Below are 22,139 nucleotides of genomic sequence, written 5' to 3'. Positions count from 1 at the left end.
AAATTAGTCGATATAGCGGAACGACGACTAACCTTCCCGATCGCTTCAGTCATCGATCACCCAAGACTTGTCAGATGACGACACAGGAACACATGATATTTGTTAACGAGATTCAGCCGAAGCCTACATCCCCGGGGCTCTGATTATGGGCTCTCCTCCCCAACCAATATAGCTCATAGCCGCTACGAGTCCATGGCATCGTCGCCATCCTCTCCCTGCGTGTCTACGCTACATTATAGTCGCCATGGTTACATTGTGATGCCCCCTCTCTATTTAAGAGAGATGCCGGGTTACAGAGTCCGACTCTAACTCCACCCTCTAACACCTATTACAACTCCAAGTCCAACTGTAACCAAATAGGACTAGTATATTCGACATCTATTCTAACAAACTCCACCTTGGCGAATATACGCCACCTAGAAGTAGTAGAATCACCATGCCGATCCACCGGTCCTCCAGACTTGGGTTGTCTTCTTTGCAGCTTCACCGCAAGCCGCCCGACGAGTCTGCGCCAGACCCGCCGCCACCAAAAGCAATTGCTATCCCAGCAACTGCTTCCTCCTAGACTCCACCTGCAACAGTGCACCCTCGCAGCTTGTAAAGATGCGACTCCACCTTCTCTCCAGTCATCACAGTCATCTTGCCCTTCATGATCTCAATGGTCTTCCTATTCCGATTACCGCGGAATATTAACCCTTCTTCATGCAAGGTTCCAAGCGAAATCAGATTCCTCTTTAGCCCTGGTACATGCCTGACTCCCTGAAGAACATGTTCACCTTCATCTTCTAGCTTGATTTTGACTTCACCTACTCCCATGGCCGGATAACTTGTGTCATCACCTAAGTAGACAAAACCAAACTCACCAGACTTATATGAAGAGAACCACTCCTTCCTTGGCGTCACATGAAACGAGCTAGCTGAATCCAATATCCACGCTTCTGCATCCTTAGACTGTGCACTTAACATCGTGAGAAGATCACAACCATCGCTATCCGAGTCATTTGATGAAGTCGCGACACTCCTTGCTTATATGCCCCCACTCATCACATCTGAAGCACTGCACCATCTTCTTCTTTTTTTGTTCTTCTTTACCTTATGCCCAGCATGATCTTCTTTGACTAGCAAACCCTCCGCTTGAGATGTTTCACCCTCTTTGTTCTTTCTAATCTGATCACGAGCCAGCAACGCAGAAGTGATATCTTTAGTTTTGATGGTCTCCTTGCCGTACGTCAAAGTAGTCACCACATGCTCATATGATTCAGGTAACGAACACAAAAGAACTATGGCCTTGTTTTCGTCGTCAACTTCCACATCCATCTTCACAAGATCAGTGACTAGTTGATTGAAAATGTTCACATGTGCTGTCAGATCCGCCCCTTCCTGCATCTTTAGCCCATACAACTTCTGCTTCAGATACAGTTTATTGGTCAGAGTCTTGGACATAAACTGAGCTTCCAACTTTCCCAAATTATCTTTGGTGAGGTCTCCTCCATCACATGGTACATGACCTGATCTGAGAGACATAGCCTTATTGTCGCAGCCGCCTGCAACTGCATCTCCTCCCAATCGTCATCCTCCATCTTGGCCGGTTTGACACCCTTCAAAGCCTTTGAAACTCCTTGTTGAGCTAACAAATCTTTGACCCTAGTTTGCCACAAGCCAAAATTTCTGGAGCCGTCAAACTTCACCAAATCAAATTTCATACCTGTCGGCGCCATCTTGCCAACCCGCGACCTGACTGGTCTGTCGCCACCAGAATACTCGCCTTTCTCAGTACCGTCTGTATTCGTCTTCACAATCTCGTCTTGTGATCCGATCTCAGACATAGACTAGCAAACCCCCGTTCGCTATAATCCGATGTGACCAATCTTCCGCCCTCGATGTGCCTCTGCTCCGCACGATCTTGTCGGCCTGGCTTGGTCCACCCGTACGTGTGCGCTTTGCCACGAGCCTCTACACAGCAAGCCTATAGGGCCCCTTGTACAACGTTTGACCAATCCCGCCGAGCCACCTGCTTCGCTTGATTGCTGACGCCGAGATGTGTAGCCTTCAAAAACGCTGCCACTTCTTGTTGCTTTGGTTCGTCTCCCTCCTTGGCTGCCTATTTAAAGCACAACCAATAGGAAATCGATGTGGCCACGAGTCGGTGTCCATACACGACTGCATCCGATTCCGTAACAACTGCGGTCGAATTAGCCATATCCGACTCTGACAAGTCGATTTTTTCCGCCAACTCCTCCAGCCGATTTCTTTTGGCCCACCAATCTCTCTCTGTCAGCTTTTTTTCATGGCCCTGCCATACAATAAACACACATGCATGCAGACGCTAGTGCTGCTCCTTGATCTGTACGATAGCCATATATCAATGCAAGCCAACTGCATATACACGTGGCCTTTCGAAGTATGTACAATCTCCAAGACCGCAGCTTCCAGGTCCATGCGCATGTGATTGTTGTATCCTGCTCGATTTGGTTTTTCTTATTGCCTTTGCTAGTTAGTCTTTGCACGCCATACATATAAGACAGCACCTGTGCTATCTGTCCGTGCCTATGCACGCACCGCAGTCGCAGCCCTTGTGTTCACCATCCACGACCCCGTCGTCCCGGCCCTCCACGTCCGCCGCGCCGCGCCACGCTCGTCGGTTTCGCCCTTCCGTCACTGGCCTACTGCCGCCGCGGATCCGCGATCACCGTGTGCGTCGGGCGCGCCGTCCATGGCGCTACCCCTCCAATCTCTCGGGTCGCCTTCGGCCACGCCCGGCCCCGTCTTCCGGTCACGTTCCGCCATCGCCGGTCTGATCGCGAGCGAGCTCGCCGCCTCCGCAACGTCCTCGTTGTCGCCATCGATCTCATCGCCACGGCTGACGATCTCCTGTCGATGCGCGATCCCCACCTCGTGTTTCCTCCTCCACATGTCTTCTTGATCCAATGCTGAAACCTTATGCTCCGATACCACTTGTTATAAAAATTAGTCGATATAGCGGAACGACGACTAACCTTCCCGATTGCTTCAGTCATCGATCACCCAAGACATGTCAGATAACGACACAGGAACACATGATATTTGTTAACGAGGTTCAGCCGGAGCATACATCCCCGGGGCTCTGATTATGGGCGCTCCTCCCCAACCAATATAGCTCCTAGCCGCTACGAGTCCATGGCATCGCCGCCATCCTCTCCCTGCGTGTCTACGCTACATTGTAGTCGCCATGGTTACATTGTGGTGCCCCCTCTCTATTTAAGAGAGATGCCGGGTTACAGAGTCCGACTCTAACTCCACCCCCTAACACCTATTATAACTCCAAGTCCAACTGTAACCAAATAGGACTAGTATATTCGACACCTATTCTAACAAAGATTTCTGGTATTACAGTTGAGAGATACAATTTAGATTTGATGGTCAGTTGAGGGAGTCAAAGTGATCTTATTCCAAGAGACAATAACATATGGGCCCAGATATGCAGAGCTGGACCCAGTACACAGCCGTTGTAACACCACCGGTCCATGAGACCATGACAGGTGCGAGCCTGTCCCAGTAGTGGACTAGGCCCAGCCCACATTCTATCCACTGGAGTTCTTGGCGCCCTTGTCCCTGAAGAAATCCACACAGCGCGCAACAGGGTTACTAACTGTTAAGGATCACTAACTGCTCCGTCAAAAAAAAAAAAGGATCACTAACTGCTAAGGAGTAGTACTATTGTGCTTTGTTCTGAAAAAAAGCTCTCAATTATACTTAGGCGCTGTTTCTTTCAGCTTGGGATTATTATAATCTAGATTATTAGAAGTAAGCTGAAAGAAACAGACAACTTATTGAAGTAGCTTATTATAATCTGGAGCCCAACTTATTATAATCTGATAAGCTTATTTAGGTGAGCTTTTTCTAGATTATTGGGTGAAAAATTACCCACCATGCCACCCCACTCCCTTTTTAGACTTGCAAACCCAATAATCTAGGCTCTAATAATCTAGGAAAGAAACAACTAACCGTTTATTCTACTACAAATTATAATAATATAGTTTATAGTAATCTGACTTAATAATTTAGATTATAATAATTTCAAACTGAAAGAAACATGGCCTTAGTGCTGTGCGCTTGTGTGTGCTTGTGCGAATTGATGCACCGATCTTCATGTACAGGTACGAATCCCTGATGTCAACTGTTAAAGTATGTCAGTAGTACTGATGACTTTCAGCTTGAACACCATCTCAGAATACTGTGCACCAGGCAGCCTTGCTGTACGGAGTGTCCGACGAAACATCACATCAGGAACGTCGTTACAGTTTCGCAATGAGACAAGGCAACCAACGTTCATGGTCAGGCAAGATGCATGCTGCCATCACCAGCATCGACGAACAGTTGACATATTTCACATATATTTGTTTGTTCATATATACAGGGTTGTCAAAAAAAATTCGAGGCTCGCAAGCTGCTCGAGCTCGACTCATCCTAAACTCGATTCGAGCTCGGCTCGAGCTCCAAACGAGCCGAGCCCGAGCCTGTCCCACGCGAGCTTTGTCGAGTCGAGCTCGAGCTTCAAACGAGTCTAGTAATATATGATTTTTTTTACTATTTAATAAATTAGTAGATCAAATATGTTATTTGTATGCCTTGTATTGGCATCATATATTTATTTTATCCTTTTTCCTCTTCTACTAATATGATAAACCATAAATTAGTTATTTTTAAAAAATTATCCTTTAAAATATACATTGTTCTAATTAAAAATCGAGCTCGGTAGTCGAGCTCGAACCGAGCCTGTTTGAAAGCTCGAACATTTTATAGGCTCGGCTTAAGCCTAGGCGGGCGAGCTCGCTCTAGCTCGGCTCGTTGATAGCCCTATTCATATGCATAGGTTCAGACAAATATATATCGGTGTTTCCGAAGAAGCCGATTTTTCCGAGTTATTTTGTTTAGGCTCCCATCTCCTCGGAGCCAAAATCCCCACGTATGCATATAGTTGCATACAGCCATGCGTGATTGTGTGTGTATATATGCACATTGCTACATATGCATATTTGGAAAGACGTACACATCGTGCAGTCAAAGAAGCAGTTGGCACGTAAATAATAGTGTAGATGCATGTGCCGATAATTTTGCACATTTTCAGATCATTTGTGCTTTATACAGAGGCCAGACTATATGTGGTCATGCCAACATTGCAGATTTTTTGTGAGTGTGTGTTCGTTTCTAGCAGCCTTTCTCCATCTCTACTGTCCGACACTGAAAGTGGTGGCGATGGTTCTTATTTGACGGTGGTGCCGTTTATGAGGAGTGACAAGCAGCTTCATCACTAATTTATCATCACCGTACACGAACCACTGGGGGTGGGGGCAGTAGTAAAATACTACTCCCTCTGTCCTGAAAAAAAAGGCAAACCCTAATTTTTATGTCCAACCGTCCGTCTTATATTTAAAAAAATATGAAAAAAAAATAAAAAGACAAGTCACGCATAAAATATTAATCATGTTTTATCATTTAACAACAATGAAAATACGAATTATAAAAAAAATTCATATAAGACGGACATTCAAAGTTAGACACGGAAACCCAGGATTTGATTTTTTTGACCGAGGGAGTACCTGCCTGCTGGATTGGATAGAGCTTTGCAGCCATTTACTCCGCTACAGGTCGATGATTGATCATCGAAGTCATCATGATCCTGTTTCCGGTGGTGGCAAATGCATGCATGCCAGCAGAAAAAAGAAAGCGAAAGGTACTCCCTCCATCATGTAAAAAAACAAATCTACAATCGGATATAACATATTCTAATACGATGAATTTAGATATATATATGTTCAGGTTCGTAGTATTAAGATATGTCACATCTGGTCCGATACTAGATTGGTTTTTTTTATGAAATGGGGATTAGAACAGAAGAGGGAGACGCGGGCGCGTGACAACGACATGCCAACCCGCTTGACGCCGGTGTGGCGGTGCCGTGCGTGCCTCAGGTGGGGGCTCGCATTCGCAACACAGGAAATGAAACCATCACCGATCTGTTAATCCTCGTGGAGTTCAGGAATCAGGAGCAGAGAAGGGAATCGATCGATTCTTTCCATTGCGTTCTGATCTGCTGGTGCAGAGAGGAGGATGTCGTCCTCGTCCCGCGTGGGCTCGATGTGGACGGTCCATGCGCTCAGGTGCGCAGGGCGGACCGCCGGCGACAGTACATGACTGTGGTGTTTTTACTGTTAAGTACCGGCGCTTTCAATTCATGCGCTAGATACACGCTAGTATAGCCATTATGCGCAGTTGCACTGTGGCTGCCGGCAGGGCCATAAATCCGAGCCTGCGACGCCACTGGAGGGATTAAAAACCGATCGAGGGGTGACATGTTGACATGGCGGGGGCGGGCTTGCAGGGCACAGCATCCTCGCTGCCAATCAGCCAATGTGCGTGCGGTAAATCGACGGACGACGTGGGTCACCGAATTAACACAGGGAAGCAGGTTTTCAACATTCAGGAACATGCCAGACCTTACTAGATTCTTCATGAATGTATGCAACTATAGGTCTGCTTTACAGTATAGGAGCAACTTTGTACCGCTGGAAGTTTCATTTCTGTCAAAGTTACATGCTTTTGGATAGAGTGATCGATGGTGCCCTTTTCCCTGTGATAAACAGTATCAGTACATCAAGGAAGAGATAAATGAAGAGAAAAAGAAAATAAAAGCGAGACACATGGGACCACTACTAAGTACATCACGGGTAACACCAAACTTGTGTATCAATATATGGAGTACTTCAGCTGAAGCGAGTGGTAAAGCGATCGAACCAATTAAAACCCCCCCCCCCCCCCCCCCCCCCGCGTCGCGCCGCGCCGCGCCGCAGACGCACCAGCCTGAACCGCGCCGCGCCGCAGACGTACCATGACCTGTCTTGACACGACGATCACCGCGGCAACTACACACGTCAGCCCTCGGTGTCTCTCAAACTGTTAGTGATAATTATTTTTGCACGAATCGATTGTGATCGGGCACGAACACAGAGAGGATGCTGGAGTTGTGAGTGACTCGGTTAGTGCTTGAGCACGTCGGGGATGTCGACGGGGTAGCGGTGGATGCAGGTGGCCCATGGCCCGTCGGCGTTGGCGGCGGGGCGGATGCACTCCCACGCGGCGCTGTTGCACTTGAAGCCGGAGCCGAAGCCGATCATCCACACGCGGTCGCCCTTGCGCATGCGGCCCTTGGCCTCGACGTAGGCGAGCTCGTACCAGAGCGAGCTGCTCGACGTGTTGCCGAACCGGTGGAGCGTCATGCGGGACGCCTCCACCTGCTCGTCCGACAGGGTGAGGCTGCGCTGCAGCTCGTCGATCACGGCGCGGCCGCCGGCGTGGATGCAGAAGTGCTCGAACGCCGTGCGGAAGTCGGGGATGTAGGGCTTGATCCGCCCGCTCAGCACCTTGCGCGCCATGAAGGAGAGCGCGAAGAGGAGCTGCTCCGACGCCGGGAGCACCAGCGGGCCCATGGTCGTGATGTTGGCCTTGAGCGCGTCGCCGGCGATGCTCATCAGGTCCTTGGAGAGGTTGATCCCAACGTTGCCGCGGCCGTCCTCCTCCTGGTACACGCAGTGGTACGCACCGTCCTGGGCGCCGGTCAGAGTCCGCACCACGCGCGCCAGCCGGAACCGCGCCTTGGCACCGTTGGTGGAGAGGAGCACGGCGGCGCCGCCCATGCGGAACAGGCAGTTGGGCAGCAGCATGGCACGCTCCTGGCCCATGTAGTAGTTTGGCGTGATGGTCTCCGTGGACACCACCAGCGCGTGCGCGCCCTTGGGCGCGACCTGGAGCAGGTTCCTGGCGAGACCCACCGAGATGAGCCCCGCGCTGCAGCCCATCCCGGAGAGGTGCACGTTGCGCACGTCCTTGCGGAGCTTGTACCGGTTGATGATCATGTCGGTGAAGGACGGCGTCGGGGCGAAGAGGCTGCAGTTGACGACGAGGATGTCGATGTCCTGGGGGGAGATGCCGGTCTTGGCGAGCAGGTCGTCGATGGCGGAGAAGATGATGAGCTCGGCCTCGGCGCGGGATGACTCGAGGTCGCGCGACGGCGGGATGTAGTGCTGCGCGTAGGGCAGGCAGGTCTCCTCGCCGAGGCCCGATCGCTCGAGCAGGCGCGTCATGAACCGGACGCTCCGCTCTTCGAAGCCCGGCCACACGCGGGAGTGCTCCAGGAACGTCGCGAACGGGACGCGGCAGTTGGGGCTGGTGCGGAAGCACGCGTAGTCCACCATGTACACCGCGCGGGGGCGGAGCATGAGGTAGACAACCGCCGCCGCGGCCGGGACGAACGCGGCCAAGAACAGGTGCGCCGGCGGGAGCGCGCGCGCCCTGGCGAGGATCTCCTCGTGCCCGAGCTCCGCCGCCTTCAACACCACCGCCGCCGCGAGCGGCACGGCGACGACGGCGAGGATGTTGTTCACCGCCAGCTGGTACAGCGGCTTCAGCCTCTTGAGCTGCCCCGACGAGCTCGTCATGCCTCTACGAGGAAATTGATTGGCTGCTTCCTCGCGCCGCCGTTTGGGTTAAGGGAAACGTCAGCTTGTGTCGTGCCCTCGAGTGGCGTCGCAGCTTGGCTCTCGTGTACGAAGCGAGTGAAGGAGTGGGAGAATTTAAAGAAGCGAGAGCCCAGGCCCAGGCCCAGGCCCCGGCTTCTGTTCCCCGGTTCAGAGGCTGCAGAGAAGCCAGTGAGATTGATGAAAGTAAGCCTGGTGAGTAGGTGAGGTGGCGAGTCCATTAACGAAGCCAGTCAAGTGAGCCAGTCCGTCCGTGTCATGTGCTCGTACCGTGCGATGAAACGATGAATTTAACCAGAACGAGCCAATAGGCAATTAGGCATCGGCGCATCTCAAGCAGCTGAATAATACGATTTTTTTTTTGAAAATATACGCTATTTTTAAACTTTTTGCAGTTATACACGTGTTTTTGAAAAAGATGTGAAAATATATGCGTGCCGCGGAATGAGGGCGCGCGACCAGTTCGTTTGCGCGGCGTGGACGCGAGGGACCGATAGCCGGGACGATCCCGCACCGTGGTAACGCGCCACCGCGTCGGTCCCGTGGTCCAGCCGCGCGCCACCGATGGCACACAAGCATGACATCGTCACGCATGCACACATGCACGTAGGCCTTATTCAGTTGGAGAAAAATTTTAGATTTGGTTGTTATATCGGATATATGGACGCACATTTAAAGTGTTAAACAAATTACATATTTCGCCAAAAAACAAATTACAACGAGACGAATTTATTACATATTCCGCCAGAAAACAACGAGACAAATTTATTAAGCCTAATTAATCCGTCATTAGCAAATGTTTACTGTAGCACCACATTGTTAAATTATGGCCATTAGGCTTAAAAGATTCATCTCGCAATTTACACACATACTGTGTAATTGGTTTTTTATTTTGTCCATAATTAATACTTTATACATATGTCCAAACATTCAATATAATACCAACCGGGACTATAAAGATGATCTTTAGTTCCGGTTGGTGTCACCAATCGGGACTAAAGATCCTCGGCCCCCTGACATCCTACTGACAGGGAATGAACCGGGACTAAAGATATTAACCGGGATTAAAAATCATAAAATAGCTGTGGGGTTTTTAACCGGGACTAAAGATCATCTTTATTATTGTGGTTTTAGTTCGATCCAACAAAGATCGTTTTTCTAGTAGTGAGAGATTAATAGAGGTTACTACTCGCTACTACAGTAGTAGGCACATGACTTAGAAGTATTTCAAACACCAGCTGCTGTTCCGCTGTTCCCGTATTGGAAAACTGAAGAAGAGAGAACTGGAGGGAATCCGATTGCAAAAATAAATTTCAATCCTACACATGGAAATGAAGTTTAACTGTTCAAGACCTACGAAGCATATTAGTACTAATATGTGGTGTATAATTGCTATAAAACCGATCCTAAAATCGATATTGGTAACCGAATGTGAAAAATATTATAAAATATCTAAACATGATAATGCTATTGAGATGTGATTATTTATTAACGAGGTTCAACTAAATCCTATATCTCCAAAACACTTAATGTGCGTACTTCTCCTAGATCCAATATAATTTTAGCGTAGTAGGGTATTCACGACCATCGGTCGGCTAGGCTACTAACCTATTGTCCCTCTTCTATATATTCAAGAGAGAGTTTAAGACAAATATTGACTAATTTTTGTAATCCTGACATTTAATAGAATTTATGAGCAAAATGTAACTAGTTTCTTTACATATATTTAACAGAAGCTCTAACAACGATTTTTGTTGATGCGCACCATGACACGGACCACATTAGCAGTGGAAGAGACAGAGCTTCAAAATGTTGTCGCCGTTAGGGAATGGCTCGTACATCACAAACAAATCGTACTGTCATGGCCAACACCGAGTTTGGCATGAACTGTTTAGAGCCAAACAGAACCTCTCCATTTTTAAGGGAGAGGAAAACAGTATCATTCATGCGACATTTTTCTTGTCTGCGTTAACCGTACCTCCGTTTCAGCTGCGTCGTGGGTTGCTATACATACGATCTACTTGTACAACTCATTTATTACTACAAATATACAATCATAAATCAATTAAATAAGAACATATTCATATGCACTGTAATTGTTTACAACATTGATCGAATTTAGTTGTACGTGAGTCGGACGGTTGTCATATGCATAGCAATTTTCTCGTTAGGTAGCTTGAGCACAGTTAAAACATAATCATCGTTGGGTTCTTACTTCTTACCCATCTGCTGCTGATTGCCGACTCTTATTTACTTGTCTCCTCCCCGGATAACATATACAGGGTCTGTTTAGTTCAAAAAAAGAAAAAAAAATTAGGTGTCACATCAGATATTTAACCTGATGTCGGAAGGGTTTTCGGATACGAATGAAAAAACTAATTTCATAACTCGCCTAAAAACCGTGAGACGAATCTTTTGAGCCTAATTAATACGTCATTAGCGCATGTGGTTACTATATCACTTATGGCTAATCATGGACTAGTTAGCTTCAAAAGATTCATCTCACGATTCCCCCCTAACTGTGCAATTAGTTTTTTTTATCTATATGTAATGCTCCATTCATGTCTCCAAAGATTCGATATGATGTTTTTGGGAAAAAATTTTAGGAACTAAGGCCCTGTTTAGATCTCACTCCAAAATTTTTCACCCTGTCACATTGAACGTTTGAACACATGTATGAAGTATTAAATATAGGCTAAAAAATAACTAATTGAACAGATTACAACTAATTTATGAGACGAATATTTTAAGCCTAATTGCTCCATGATTTGACATTGTGGTGCTACAGTAAATATTTGCTAATGATAGGTTAATTATGCTTAACAAATTCGTCTCGCAGTTTATAGTCGGATTATGTAATTTGTTTTGTTATTATAGTATTTTTAATACTTCAAATGTGTGTCCATATATCCGATGTAAGACGTCAAAATTTTACACCCCTAAATCTATAACACCCCCCTAAACCAGGCCATAGTATACAGCTTTGAGGTTGTGCACTAAAAAATGGAATATGTAGTACACCGGCCTCTCGGTGTTCGACTGTAGTACGTTTATCGACAGCTTCATCAGAATATTTATACAGCTTTGAGGTTGTGCCACAACCAACATGGCTACCTTTACAATGTCCTTCACTGATAGCTTGACCACCAGTCCGTATTATTACCAATGAAAACAAAACCCCACGTTTATAGGGCTTACCAATAATCCCAGCAAACATGACTGGCAGTTGAGCAGAATCATCAGTTACCTAAAGTTTTTGGTTCATAAAGAAAATTTGACTGGCATGTTTAAATGAAACGAGGATGGCGAAAATGGCGTGCAACAAAAGCCTGTGCAACTGTGCTGAATGAGACGTGATCTAGTAGGAGTAATAAAAGGACTATCACGGTCATGTTACTAATTACTACTCACTCCGTCCCATTTTAAACACAACTGTGAATTCTTTGAGTTTTTATGTCTAACGCATAAAGTATTATTCATGTTTTATCATATCATAACAACAAAAATACTAATTATAAATTTTTTTAAATAAGACAGACGATCAAGTCGGAACGGAAACTGATGGCTGTGTTTAAAATGAGACGGAATGAATATTAGTCTATTGGCTTATACTAGTAACTGTTTATTCCGGCAATTGTTTGTCCCCTAATAATTCTGCACACGATCTACTCTACCTGTGTCCCCCTTTTTTTTTAGGGATACCTGTGTCCCCTATAATAACATGGATATACGGTATCCTCCATTTCTCTCCCCCAGTACCCAGTTACCCACTCTATAGTCTAATCATGAATTCTTTCAGGAAAAAAAAAACTTTTGTCCAAGTGTCCAGCCCTGTCGTTCCCAAATTGGCACTGGTACAACGTAATTCAATTGAGGTTTGCGTATGCTTTAATAACCAATCGCCGTCAAGTTTGATCCGGTCCACTTGTTTCCGTATCAACGGTAACAATTGAGTAAAGTAGCTGAGTATTGGTACCTCACTAATATAAAAACATTTTTTCCGGGTCAAAAGTGGTTTTGACATGTGGAGCTGGAAAGGTCCGTGAAAATCTAACTTTTTCATGCAGGTGGTGTACCCTCACGCAAAAATCGATTTTTCGTGTTTGGGTGCTTATGTCGTCTGCACGCGAAAACAAAAATCCAAAATAAATTCACAAAAATTGAGCGCGCCGGCTTCTGCCGGGGTCCTCCCGCCGCCGCCAGGCTACTCCCACCGCTAACGCGGCCATGCTCCTCCCGCCACTACCGCTGGATCCGGGCGGGGCACGGTCGTCGCCACTGCCCACTTGCCCGCCACCACGTGCCCCTCGCCGTGCTCCCGCTAGCCGCCGCCACTTACCTGGCCGGGAGAGTTTGAGAAAGAGAGAGAAGAGTATGCAGAGGAGATAAGGATGCGGTAGGAGAGAGAGGATGAGTTGAAAAAAATCGAAGTGTTAAACAGGGAAAGAGGAGATAACTTAAACTTCTGGGCAGACTTTTAAAAAACCCGCCTGCAAAAATATATTTTTCTATCCAAATAGCTCCGGCCACAACCTCTATCCCACGACGTCTTTACCTGGCGATGTGATGTCGCCGAGACGTTGGACGTCGTCGCCTTGCCGGTCGCAGCCTCCCCTACACTACATTACTGACGTCCGCTCGCTCTCGTCGACGTTACCATCTTCTTCGAACTCATCGGCTGGTTGCTCGAGGAGAATGCCGGCCGGAGCGTCACTACTCGGTGCCCGCAAGGCGTCACCAGCTCCAGCTACGTCGCAAGCCATCTCGTCGGAGTTGCCGGGGACGTCGTTGAGCCGCCTGAGTCCGTAGACGATGCAACGCTGCCAAGCGATGCTCGCCATCATCCGCTGCTTGCCGGAGAAGGTTTTTGTCATTTTGCCTCACCGGAGCACGCCAAAGGGAGTCAAGGCAGCCGCCAGGGCGCTACGCCGCAGAGCCGTCCTATGTCGCGGATGCTGACTGTCTTGTGCATGCTATTGTATACGGTGGCAAGCCAACAAAACAAGACATGCATGCATGCTACTGTACACGGTGACAAGCAAAATGAGTTTGCAGATTCATACTCATTTGGGGCTGCTCCGTATTAAACTTCCAAGCCACGACCAATTCGGCTATTATTCGCGTTGATCATTTTACTTTTATAATCTAATTCCGATGCAATTCCTGCGTCATCGGGTCATCCAAGCTACACAATTCCATGCATTCTTCAACAACAATATAAACCAATACGTCGTCCAAGACCGATGAGGCTAAACGGCAGGGCGGGCGGAGTCGACATCAAGACGACGTCACCAACACCGGCGTGCGGACCGACGAGGCCGCGAATACCGCCGGCGCCCACTCACGCACATCTACACCACCACCACCATCATGCATGGGAGAACGTGAAGCGAAGACAGAGGACGACGACCAGTGTAGCTTAATCGGAGGTATCTCACGGGTTTAACCCGCGAGAGTAATTAACCGGGTGTCTTCCGAGACCCCGGGAACCAGGAGATCATAATCGCCAAGTCAAATCCACCTTGCTTATGGGCTGTGGAGCGTATTTGACCGAGGATTCTGTATTTTTTTTTGTAATTCTTCGAGAATTATAATAAAATGCATTTTTTCCTTCGTCCACTTTATTTTTTGTGTACTTAGTACACTGGCACGCCCGCACATTTTATTTTATTTTATTTCCCTGGGCGGAGGGACGAAAATTTAATTTTTTTAAGACTAATTAATCTGTCAGTAGCAAATGTTTTCTGTAGCACCACATTGTCAAATCGTGGAGCAATTAGGCTTAAAAACGATTCGTCTCGCAATTTACACGTAATCTGTATAAATATTTTTTTTGTTTATATGTAATGCTTCGTGCATGTATCCAAATATTCGATGTAACAAGATGAAAAAACTTGTTGCGATCTAAACAGACCTATAGTAGTACGGAGTATTACTGTGTGCACGCACTATAGTAGGAAAAAAAATAATTAATTGATGTCTCCGTCAGTATGATTGTGATAGCTAGTACACGCAAATTGACGTCGCAACTAAAACTTCAACTCTAGAGCGAACAAGAGGGATAGAATTAATGAGGATATATACTAAACACTTGAAGTAAACCGCGACTTAATTACCTCCTGTTAACCAGAAACTAACTATGAATCGCGATTGATGGAACCGGATCATAAATTCAAGGCAATCGTGTCCAATCTTTACAAGCCAAGTACTACCGGCAGTGTTGCCGTCACCCGTGACCGGAGCGATGATCAACGAACCCATGTGTAAATGCAGTGGCATATGGGTGTTGAGCTCGAGCCCTCAAGCAGTTCACCGGCGGCCTAGATTATTGCCGTTGCGTACGTGATGGGCCTATTGATCGATCGAGCGGTACGTAAAGGTCGTGACTGGTGAGCCGATGATGCTTACGTTTCGGAAGGCTGTGGGTGGCGTGCATGCGGCAGACGTGGAACGGCATGGATCGATCGGTACCGCACGCGGCCCTTGCTGGAGGTGAACAGAACACAGCCAAACCGTCGTCCGTTGCTCCTGGAGGAATCGGAGCAGTCGCGGTAGGCGTGCAGGATTGCTAATTGGCGCGCACGGCCCCCACCACGTCATCTTTTACGTCTTTTTCTTTTTTTTTCGCGATATTTTTTCTTTTTTTCTGATTTTTTTCACGTTAATTAGTAAGTTTTAAATCATAATAACGTGAAAGTTTTCAAATCTCGAGTTAAAAGTTTTTAAATCTTGAGTTGAAAGTTTTTAATTTTTTTAAACCTGTACTTGAAAGTTTTCGAATCTTAAGTTAATTACTCATGTTTTTCAAATCGGAGCAGTCGCGGTAGGCGTGACCTAGCTAAATGAATCATGGCCGGCATGGAGGCATGGAGGGTGGGATTGGCGAATCATTACTAGATAATTAATTAACTTTTAATTACACAAAAATAAAATAAATTACTTCATATGTCTTAAAATATACTTTAGCAAATTAAAACTTAATGGGACATACTCCCTCTGTTTCAAGTTATAAAATATTTTGACTTTGGTCAAAGTCAAACTACTTTAAATTTAACTAAGTTTATGTATAAATATAGTAATATTTATAATATTAAATTAGTTTTATTAAATCAATAATTTAATATATTTCCACAATAAATTTGTGCTGGGTTGAAAATATTGTTATTATTTTCTATAAACTTGGTCAAACTTAACACGATTTGACTTTAGCCAAAGTAAAAAACGTCTTATAATCTAAAACAGAGGGAGTATGAATCTAGACATATCTCTCTGAGGAGTAATTATTTGATTTTTTAAAATAAAAACATAAATACAGTATATAAAGAACAATACTCTCTCCGTCCCAAAATATAACCACTTTTAGACTTTGCCACAGCCTTCGAGGTGGTACTTTGACCAACAATATTTATAAAAATAAGATGTTTTAAATAAAAAGAGTTGTATATTATGATAGTTTGTTTCTTTTTATTTCTTTGCAATTAATAGTCAGACTTGACACTATGCTAAAAATGATTATAATTTAGGACGGAGGGAGTACCATTCAACAATTTGTAAAATGTGTAAAAAAAAATACTCCTAAAGTAAAAGCTTCCAGGAGATGTAAAAACAAACTACTCCCTCTGTCCTATAAAATATCAACCTATTACTGGATTTGACACATCCTAGTATTATGAATCTGGACATATATAGTACTACAAATCTGTACATTCATATATCCAAATTAATAGTGCTATAATATATTACATCTGATCTTAGATTCGTTTTTTATGGAACTGAGGTAGTATAAAGCATTTAGGGTTGTTTTATTCCGTTACTCAGCTTTGATGCTCTCTCAATTTTTTTATGAACACACTTTTTTAACGACATATTTCGTGTAAAAATATACAAAGAAGTTTATTTTAAAAAAATCAAATATTTTTTAAAAGTTTGTATTACTTCCTTTGTTTTAAAATATAATAACTTTTAATATTTAAATTATCGGCGTATTAGATCACGACTATGGTATTTGTATAGTATGGAGTTCGTTGGTATTAGGATATATGCAATCTTGAGGTAAAAGAGACGGAGACAAGGATTTTTACATAGGTTTGGTTCCTTCACAGGAAGGTAACAACCTACTCTTGTTGGCCGAAACCGGTGTTCCTCTTTATTCATCTGAATCACATGAGTATCATATTTGGGATAACCTATCTAGCTATCATCGACATGGCGGCACGAACACCAACACGTAGTCGATGATATGGTAGTCTTTTTCCTTGAATATGAACTCAGCGAGATCAGAGATGGCGTTAGATCCCTCTTGTCGGCCTCCGCAGGCACCAGATTGGGTCTGTTAGGCTAATCTCTGATGTCGATGTTTGGCGGCGTATTGGTTTGTTCTAGCTTGTCTTGTGTTGATCTATGTCTCCCATCTCCTCCTATGGGGTCTTGTATTTATACCCATAAATGTCCCCTTGTCCAAGTAGGACTAAGGAGATAAATATAGATATGATCCGAGTAGTACTTGTCGTTTCCAACTTGAACTCTATTTGTCATTCCTTATTCGGAACTCATTCTATATACGAGGTATGATTCTGTATAAGACTGGGTATATGGTGGCTCCGTCGAGTTTAGTCGATTAATATTAGGTATATAGTATCCATAACCCTAACATAAATCTTATTCTAAAAATAGTGTGGAGATTATGGTTACCCCATATCTACATGGCGGTTATATTCCAGCTGGATATACGGTACCAAATATAGATAGAATATACGGTACCAAATATTGATATTCCGTTAGGATATGGACTGTACTTTGTATTACGGATCCCTTCCCCTATATAAGGAGGGGTCCGGGTTCCTCTCGGGGCGATTCTTTTTCTCCCAATCATACAATCAATAACACACTCGGCGGAATCATCCCCGGACAGGAGTAGGGTATTACTTCTTGAATAAGAAGGCCTGAACCTGTATAAAATTCCTTGTCTCCAAACCCATCCACTTTCCTAGTTTGATAGCCACCCCCTTTTATTATTGCCGAAATCTTGTTTCGACAGTTGGCGCGCCAGGTAGGGGTAGCGTCAAGTTCTCGCCGACTAAGTGCGATGGGTTTCGTTTCTGGCATCGACGACTTCGCCTTCCCTCCCGGGCAGGCGTTCTGGTTCGGCAGCCTCAACTTCATCACCAACGACTTCGGCAAGATCTCTCTCCTTGACTCGGACTCAAACCAGTCGAGAAGAGACCAGGTCCCCGTGCCATTCGGTATTCCGAACTCGGCCGAGGCCTACTCCAAGATCATCTCTCCCGAGTCGGCTTCAAACCACTCGGACGAGATCCAATCTACTCTTCCGCGACCAGATCAAGACGACGGGTCCTATCCCTCAATCTTGATGAAACTTCCTGATGATTTGGCCGCTGTCTTCACTGCCAAGACATCTCCCACTCGAAGATCTAGGCGAGCTCCGGCTTCGGCCCCGATCCAATCTAGATCCAGAGAGGTTGGCGTTATACTCCAACCTCTTGGGACAGTCTCGACGGAAGAGTTGGATGGTTACCTTAGCTCCCCCGGCGTCAGTTCTCGACCAACCGAGATCCTCGACTACGACGATTTCGGCTACCACTACGACCACGGCGACCTCGACAACTTCGACGATAGCTATGAGGATAACTACACGCCCCTCTTCTTCGGCGTATTCATGGCTGACAACGAAACGGAGGAACAACGCCAAGCCCGAGAAGCGGACCAAGATCGCGCACGGCAAGAAGCTGAACGTCGCCGACTGGACGAAGAGCGACAGCGACAGGAGCGAGAACGACTACAGCGTGAGCAACAAGATCGCGAACAGATTGCAAAGGAGGCTGAAGATCGACGGCAACGCGCCTTGGAATCTGGGTGCCGAGCGAGAGAGCTCATTGGGCAACAAGACGTCGATGGAACAGCGGTTTTTCGCACCCCCCAATAGAACGCGGTTGCAGCAATCACTCTCCTCGACACCCTCCTCAAGGAAGACGCACTCAACCAAGCTGATCATGTTGTCAACATCTTGAACCAGACGAAGACCATGATCGCTGCCTCGGTTCCAGCCAACTCCGCAAGCACCCGTACCCCGACTGGTAGCTGAGTCCCTCACCTCCGATCTCATGATTATCATCAGACAAGCCTCAGCATCATCGGCACAGGATCTAGTCGCAGGAGCAGGGGTCACGACGAACGATCTGTTCACTCGCCTCCCGAACGTCACAGGGAGCGCCGAGTCGAACGGCCTCGCTCTCCACCTCACCAGCGTCCCGTCGACCTTCGCGACACGATCAACCAGTGCCGTGCAGCACGAGGTCACTGCCATTCACCAAATCACTACGACGACGACGTGGATGGAGTAGCTGCCTTCACTAATGACCTGCGTCGAGTGGATTGGCCAGCCGGCTTTAAGCCGACTGGAATCGAGAAGTATGACGGCACCACTAATCCGGAGTCTTGGCTCACCGTCTACGGACTCGCATTCCGCGCAGCAGGAGGAGACAACAAGGCCATGGCAAACTATCTACCTGTGGCCCTAGCGGACTCCGCCTGATCCTGGCTCCACGGACTACCCCGTGGCACGATCGGATCATGGGCGGAACTTCGTGATCACTTCATGGCCAAGTTCCAGGGCACCTTTGAACGCCCCGGCACACAGTTTGATCTCTACAACGTCGTTCAGAAGTCTGGAGAATCCCTTCGAGATTACATCCGACGCTTCTCCGAACAACGCAACAAGATCTCCGACATCACCAACGACGTCATCATCGCCGCCTTCACTAAAGGCATTCGCCACGAGGACCTAGTCGGCAAGTTCGGACGTAAACCTCCCAGGACGGTTAAGCAGATGTTCGAAAAAGCCAACGAGTATGCCAAAGCCGAAGATGCTATTACCGCGTCCAAACAGTCGGGCACCACTTGGAAGCCAAAGAAGGACACGGCGACCGCAGGAGGGAGTGGAAGTAACAACCACAAGGATCGCAAGCGTAAGCCCGAAGAACTTGTGGCGACCACCTCTCCATCTTCCCGACAACGTTCCCGCGTCAACACCTTCGACAAGATATTGAACTCCCAATGTCCACATCATCCCAACTCCAACCACGTGGCCAAAGATTGCTTCGTCTACAAACAGTTCGCGGAGCAATACGTCAAGAACGCACGTAAACCTTCAGACGGAGATCAAGGCACATCAAAGAAGAAAGATGATGAAGACGATGCCCCGACTGGTTTTCAAGATCATCGCAAAGAACTTAATCACATCTTCGGCGGACCCCTGGCTTATGAGTCTAAGAGAAAACAGAAGCTAACAGAACGTGAGATCAATGCGGTTCAGCCTAACACGCCCCAATATCTTCGGTGGTCAGAGATAGCAATTAAGTTCGACCGCTCGGATCATCCCGACCGAGTGGTCCACCCGAGGCGGTACCCCCTGGTACTAGACCCAGTGGTTCGCAATGTCAAGCTCCGACGGACTCTCATCGATGGTGGCAGCGCACTCAACATTCTTTTCGCTAAGACCCTGGACGATATGCAGATTTCTCGCACGGAATTAAAGCCGAGTAATACACCCTTCCACGGTGTTATCCCAGGATTGTCAGCTACACCACTCGGCCAGATCACTCTTCCAGTTAGCTTCGGCACTCGGGAGAATTTTCGCACAGAAAATGTTTGTTTCGAAGTTGCTGATTTCGAGACAGCATATCATGCTATACTTGGACGACCGGCTTTAGCTAAATTTATGGCCATCCCACACTACACCTACATGATGATGAAGATGCCTGGTCCTCGAGGAGTCATATCACTATGGAGCGACATCAAGCAGGCCGTCACATGCGACAAAGAAAGTTGCGAGATGGCCCAAACCCACGAGACTACTCTCGCCTGCGAAGAGATCCGACTGGCTGAGACCACGGCAAGCGAGGGAGAAGTGCCTGCAACCAAGCTGACGAAGACCGAAGAAAGTGATGCCAAGACGAAAAAGATTCCCTTAGATCCCTCCGATCCTGATAAGACTGCTGTAATACGCGCTGAGTTAGATTGTAAATAGGAAAGCGCGCTCATCACCACCTTTCTTCAGAATAATAAAGATATTTTTGTGTGGAAACCATCCGATATGCTTGGTATCCCCAGATAGGTGATTGAGCACTCTTTACATGTTAAGGAAGACACCAAACCCATCAAACAACGATTCCGCCGTTTTGCACAGGACAGGAAGGATGCGATCAAGGAGGAATTAACCAAGCTGTTAGCAGCAGGCTTCATTAAGGAAGTCCTTCATCCCGACTGGCTGGCTAACCCAGTCCTGGTTTGGAAAAAGACGGGGCAATGGCGCATATGGTGTCGATTATACCGACCTCAACAAATCTTGTCCCAAAGACCCTTTTGGGTTACCTCGCATTGACCAGGTGGTTGACTCAACGGCCGGCTGCGAGTTACTCAGCTTCTTGGACCGTTACTCGGGAGATCATCAGATCCGACTAAAAGAATCCGACTGCTTGAAGACCTCGTTTATTATGCCCTTTGGGGCCTACTGCTACATCACCATGCCCTTTGGATTGAAGAACGCAGGAGCAACCTATCAATGCATGATTCAAAGATGTTTTTCAACTCAGATCGGTCGCAATGTCGAAGCTTATGTTGATGATGTAGTCGTCAAGACCAAGCAGAAGGATGACCTGATTGCGGATTTAGAAGAAACTTTTACAAGCATTCGTGCTTTCAAGATGAAACTAAACCCGGAAAAGTGCATCTTCGGAGTACCGTCAGGGAAGTTGCTCGGATTTATGGTATCTCAAAGAGGCATACAGCCTAACCCGGAGAAAATCAACGCCATCCTCAGCATGAAACCGCCAAGCTCCCAAAAAGACGTCCAAAAGCAGACTGGTTGCATGGCGGCGCTCAGCCGGTTCGTCTCACGACTCGGCGAGCGGGGGATGCCCTTCTTCAAGTTGCTGAAGAAGACTGACAATTTCCAGTGGGGACCCGAAGCACAGAAAGCCTTTGAAGACTTCAAGAAACTTCTCACTACTCCACCAGTTTTGGCCTCGCCACATCCACAAGAGCCGCTACTGTTATATGTGTCGGCGACCACCCAGGTTGTGAGTACAGTCCTGGTTGTCGAGCGTGAAGAGGAAGGCCATATTCAAAAAGTCCAACGTTCAATTTATTTCGTTAGCGAAGTTTTAGCCGACTCCAAGACAAGATATCCTCAGGTTCAAAAGTTATTATATGGTGTCTTAATTACCGTCAGGAAATTATCTCACTACTTTCAAAGTAACTCGGTCACGGTGGTCACATCGTTTCCACTCGGAGATATACTTCACAATCGCGAAGCAAATGGATGGATTGCGAAGTAGGCCTTAGAGTTGATGTCTTTGGACATATCGTTCAAGCCACGAACTTCGATCAAGTCACAAGCTTTAGCTGATTTCCTTGCCGAGTGGACCGAGTGCCAAGAAGACATGCCAGAGGAAAAGATGGAATATTGGACTATGCATTTTGATGGGTCGAAGAGGCTCACAGGCACTGGAGCTGGGGTCGTCTTGATTTCCCCGACTGGAGAAAGATTGAGCTACGTATTGTGGATACATTTTTCTGCGTCCCATAACGTGGCGGAATACGAGGCGC

The 22,139-nt window shown here is 46.7% G+C and overlaps 1 protein-coding gene and 1 pseudogene across 1 annotated transcript; both read right to left on the bottom strand.

Annotated features, from left to right (window-relative positions):
- Positions 1-483: 483 nt before the first annotated feature.
- LOC136355290 (uncharacterized) lies at positions 484-1,826 on the bottom strand (annotated as a pseudogene).
- Positions 1,827-6,526: 4,700 nt separating this feature from the next.
- Positions 6,527-8,648, bottom strand: LOC4330627 (3-ketoacyl-CoA synthase 6). The gene has a single exon (XM_015768056.3). It carries the CDS (start codon positions 8,472-8,474, stop codon positions 7,017-7,019), a length of 1,458 nt encoding a protein of 485 aa, XP_015623542.1. The 5' UTR covers positions 8,475-8,648; the 3' UTR covers positions 6,527-7,016.
- Between the last annotated feature and the right edge of the window lie 13,491 nt (positions 8,649-22,139).

The sequence above is a fragment of the Oryza sativa genome, chromosome 2, assembly GCF_034140825.1.
Source record: "Oryza sativa Japonica Group chromosome 2, ASM3414082v1".
Classification (NCBI taxonomy): domain Eukaryota; kingdom Viridiplantae; phylum Streptophyta; class Magnoliopsida; order Poales; family Poaceae; genus Oryza; species Oryza sativa.
This window is presented reverse-complemented; position numbering and strand designations above follow the sequence as displayed.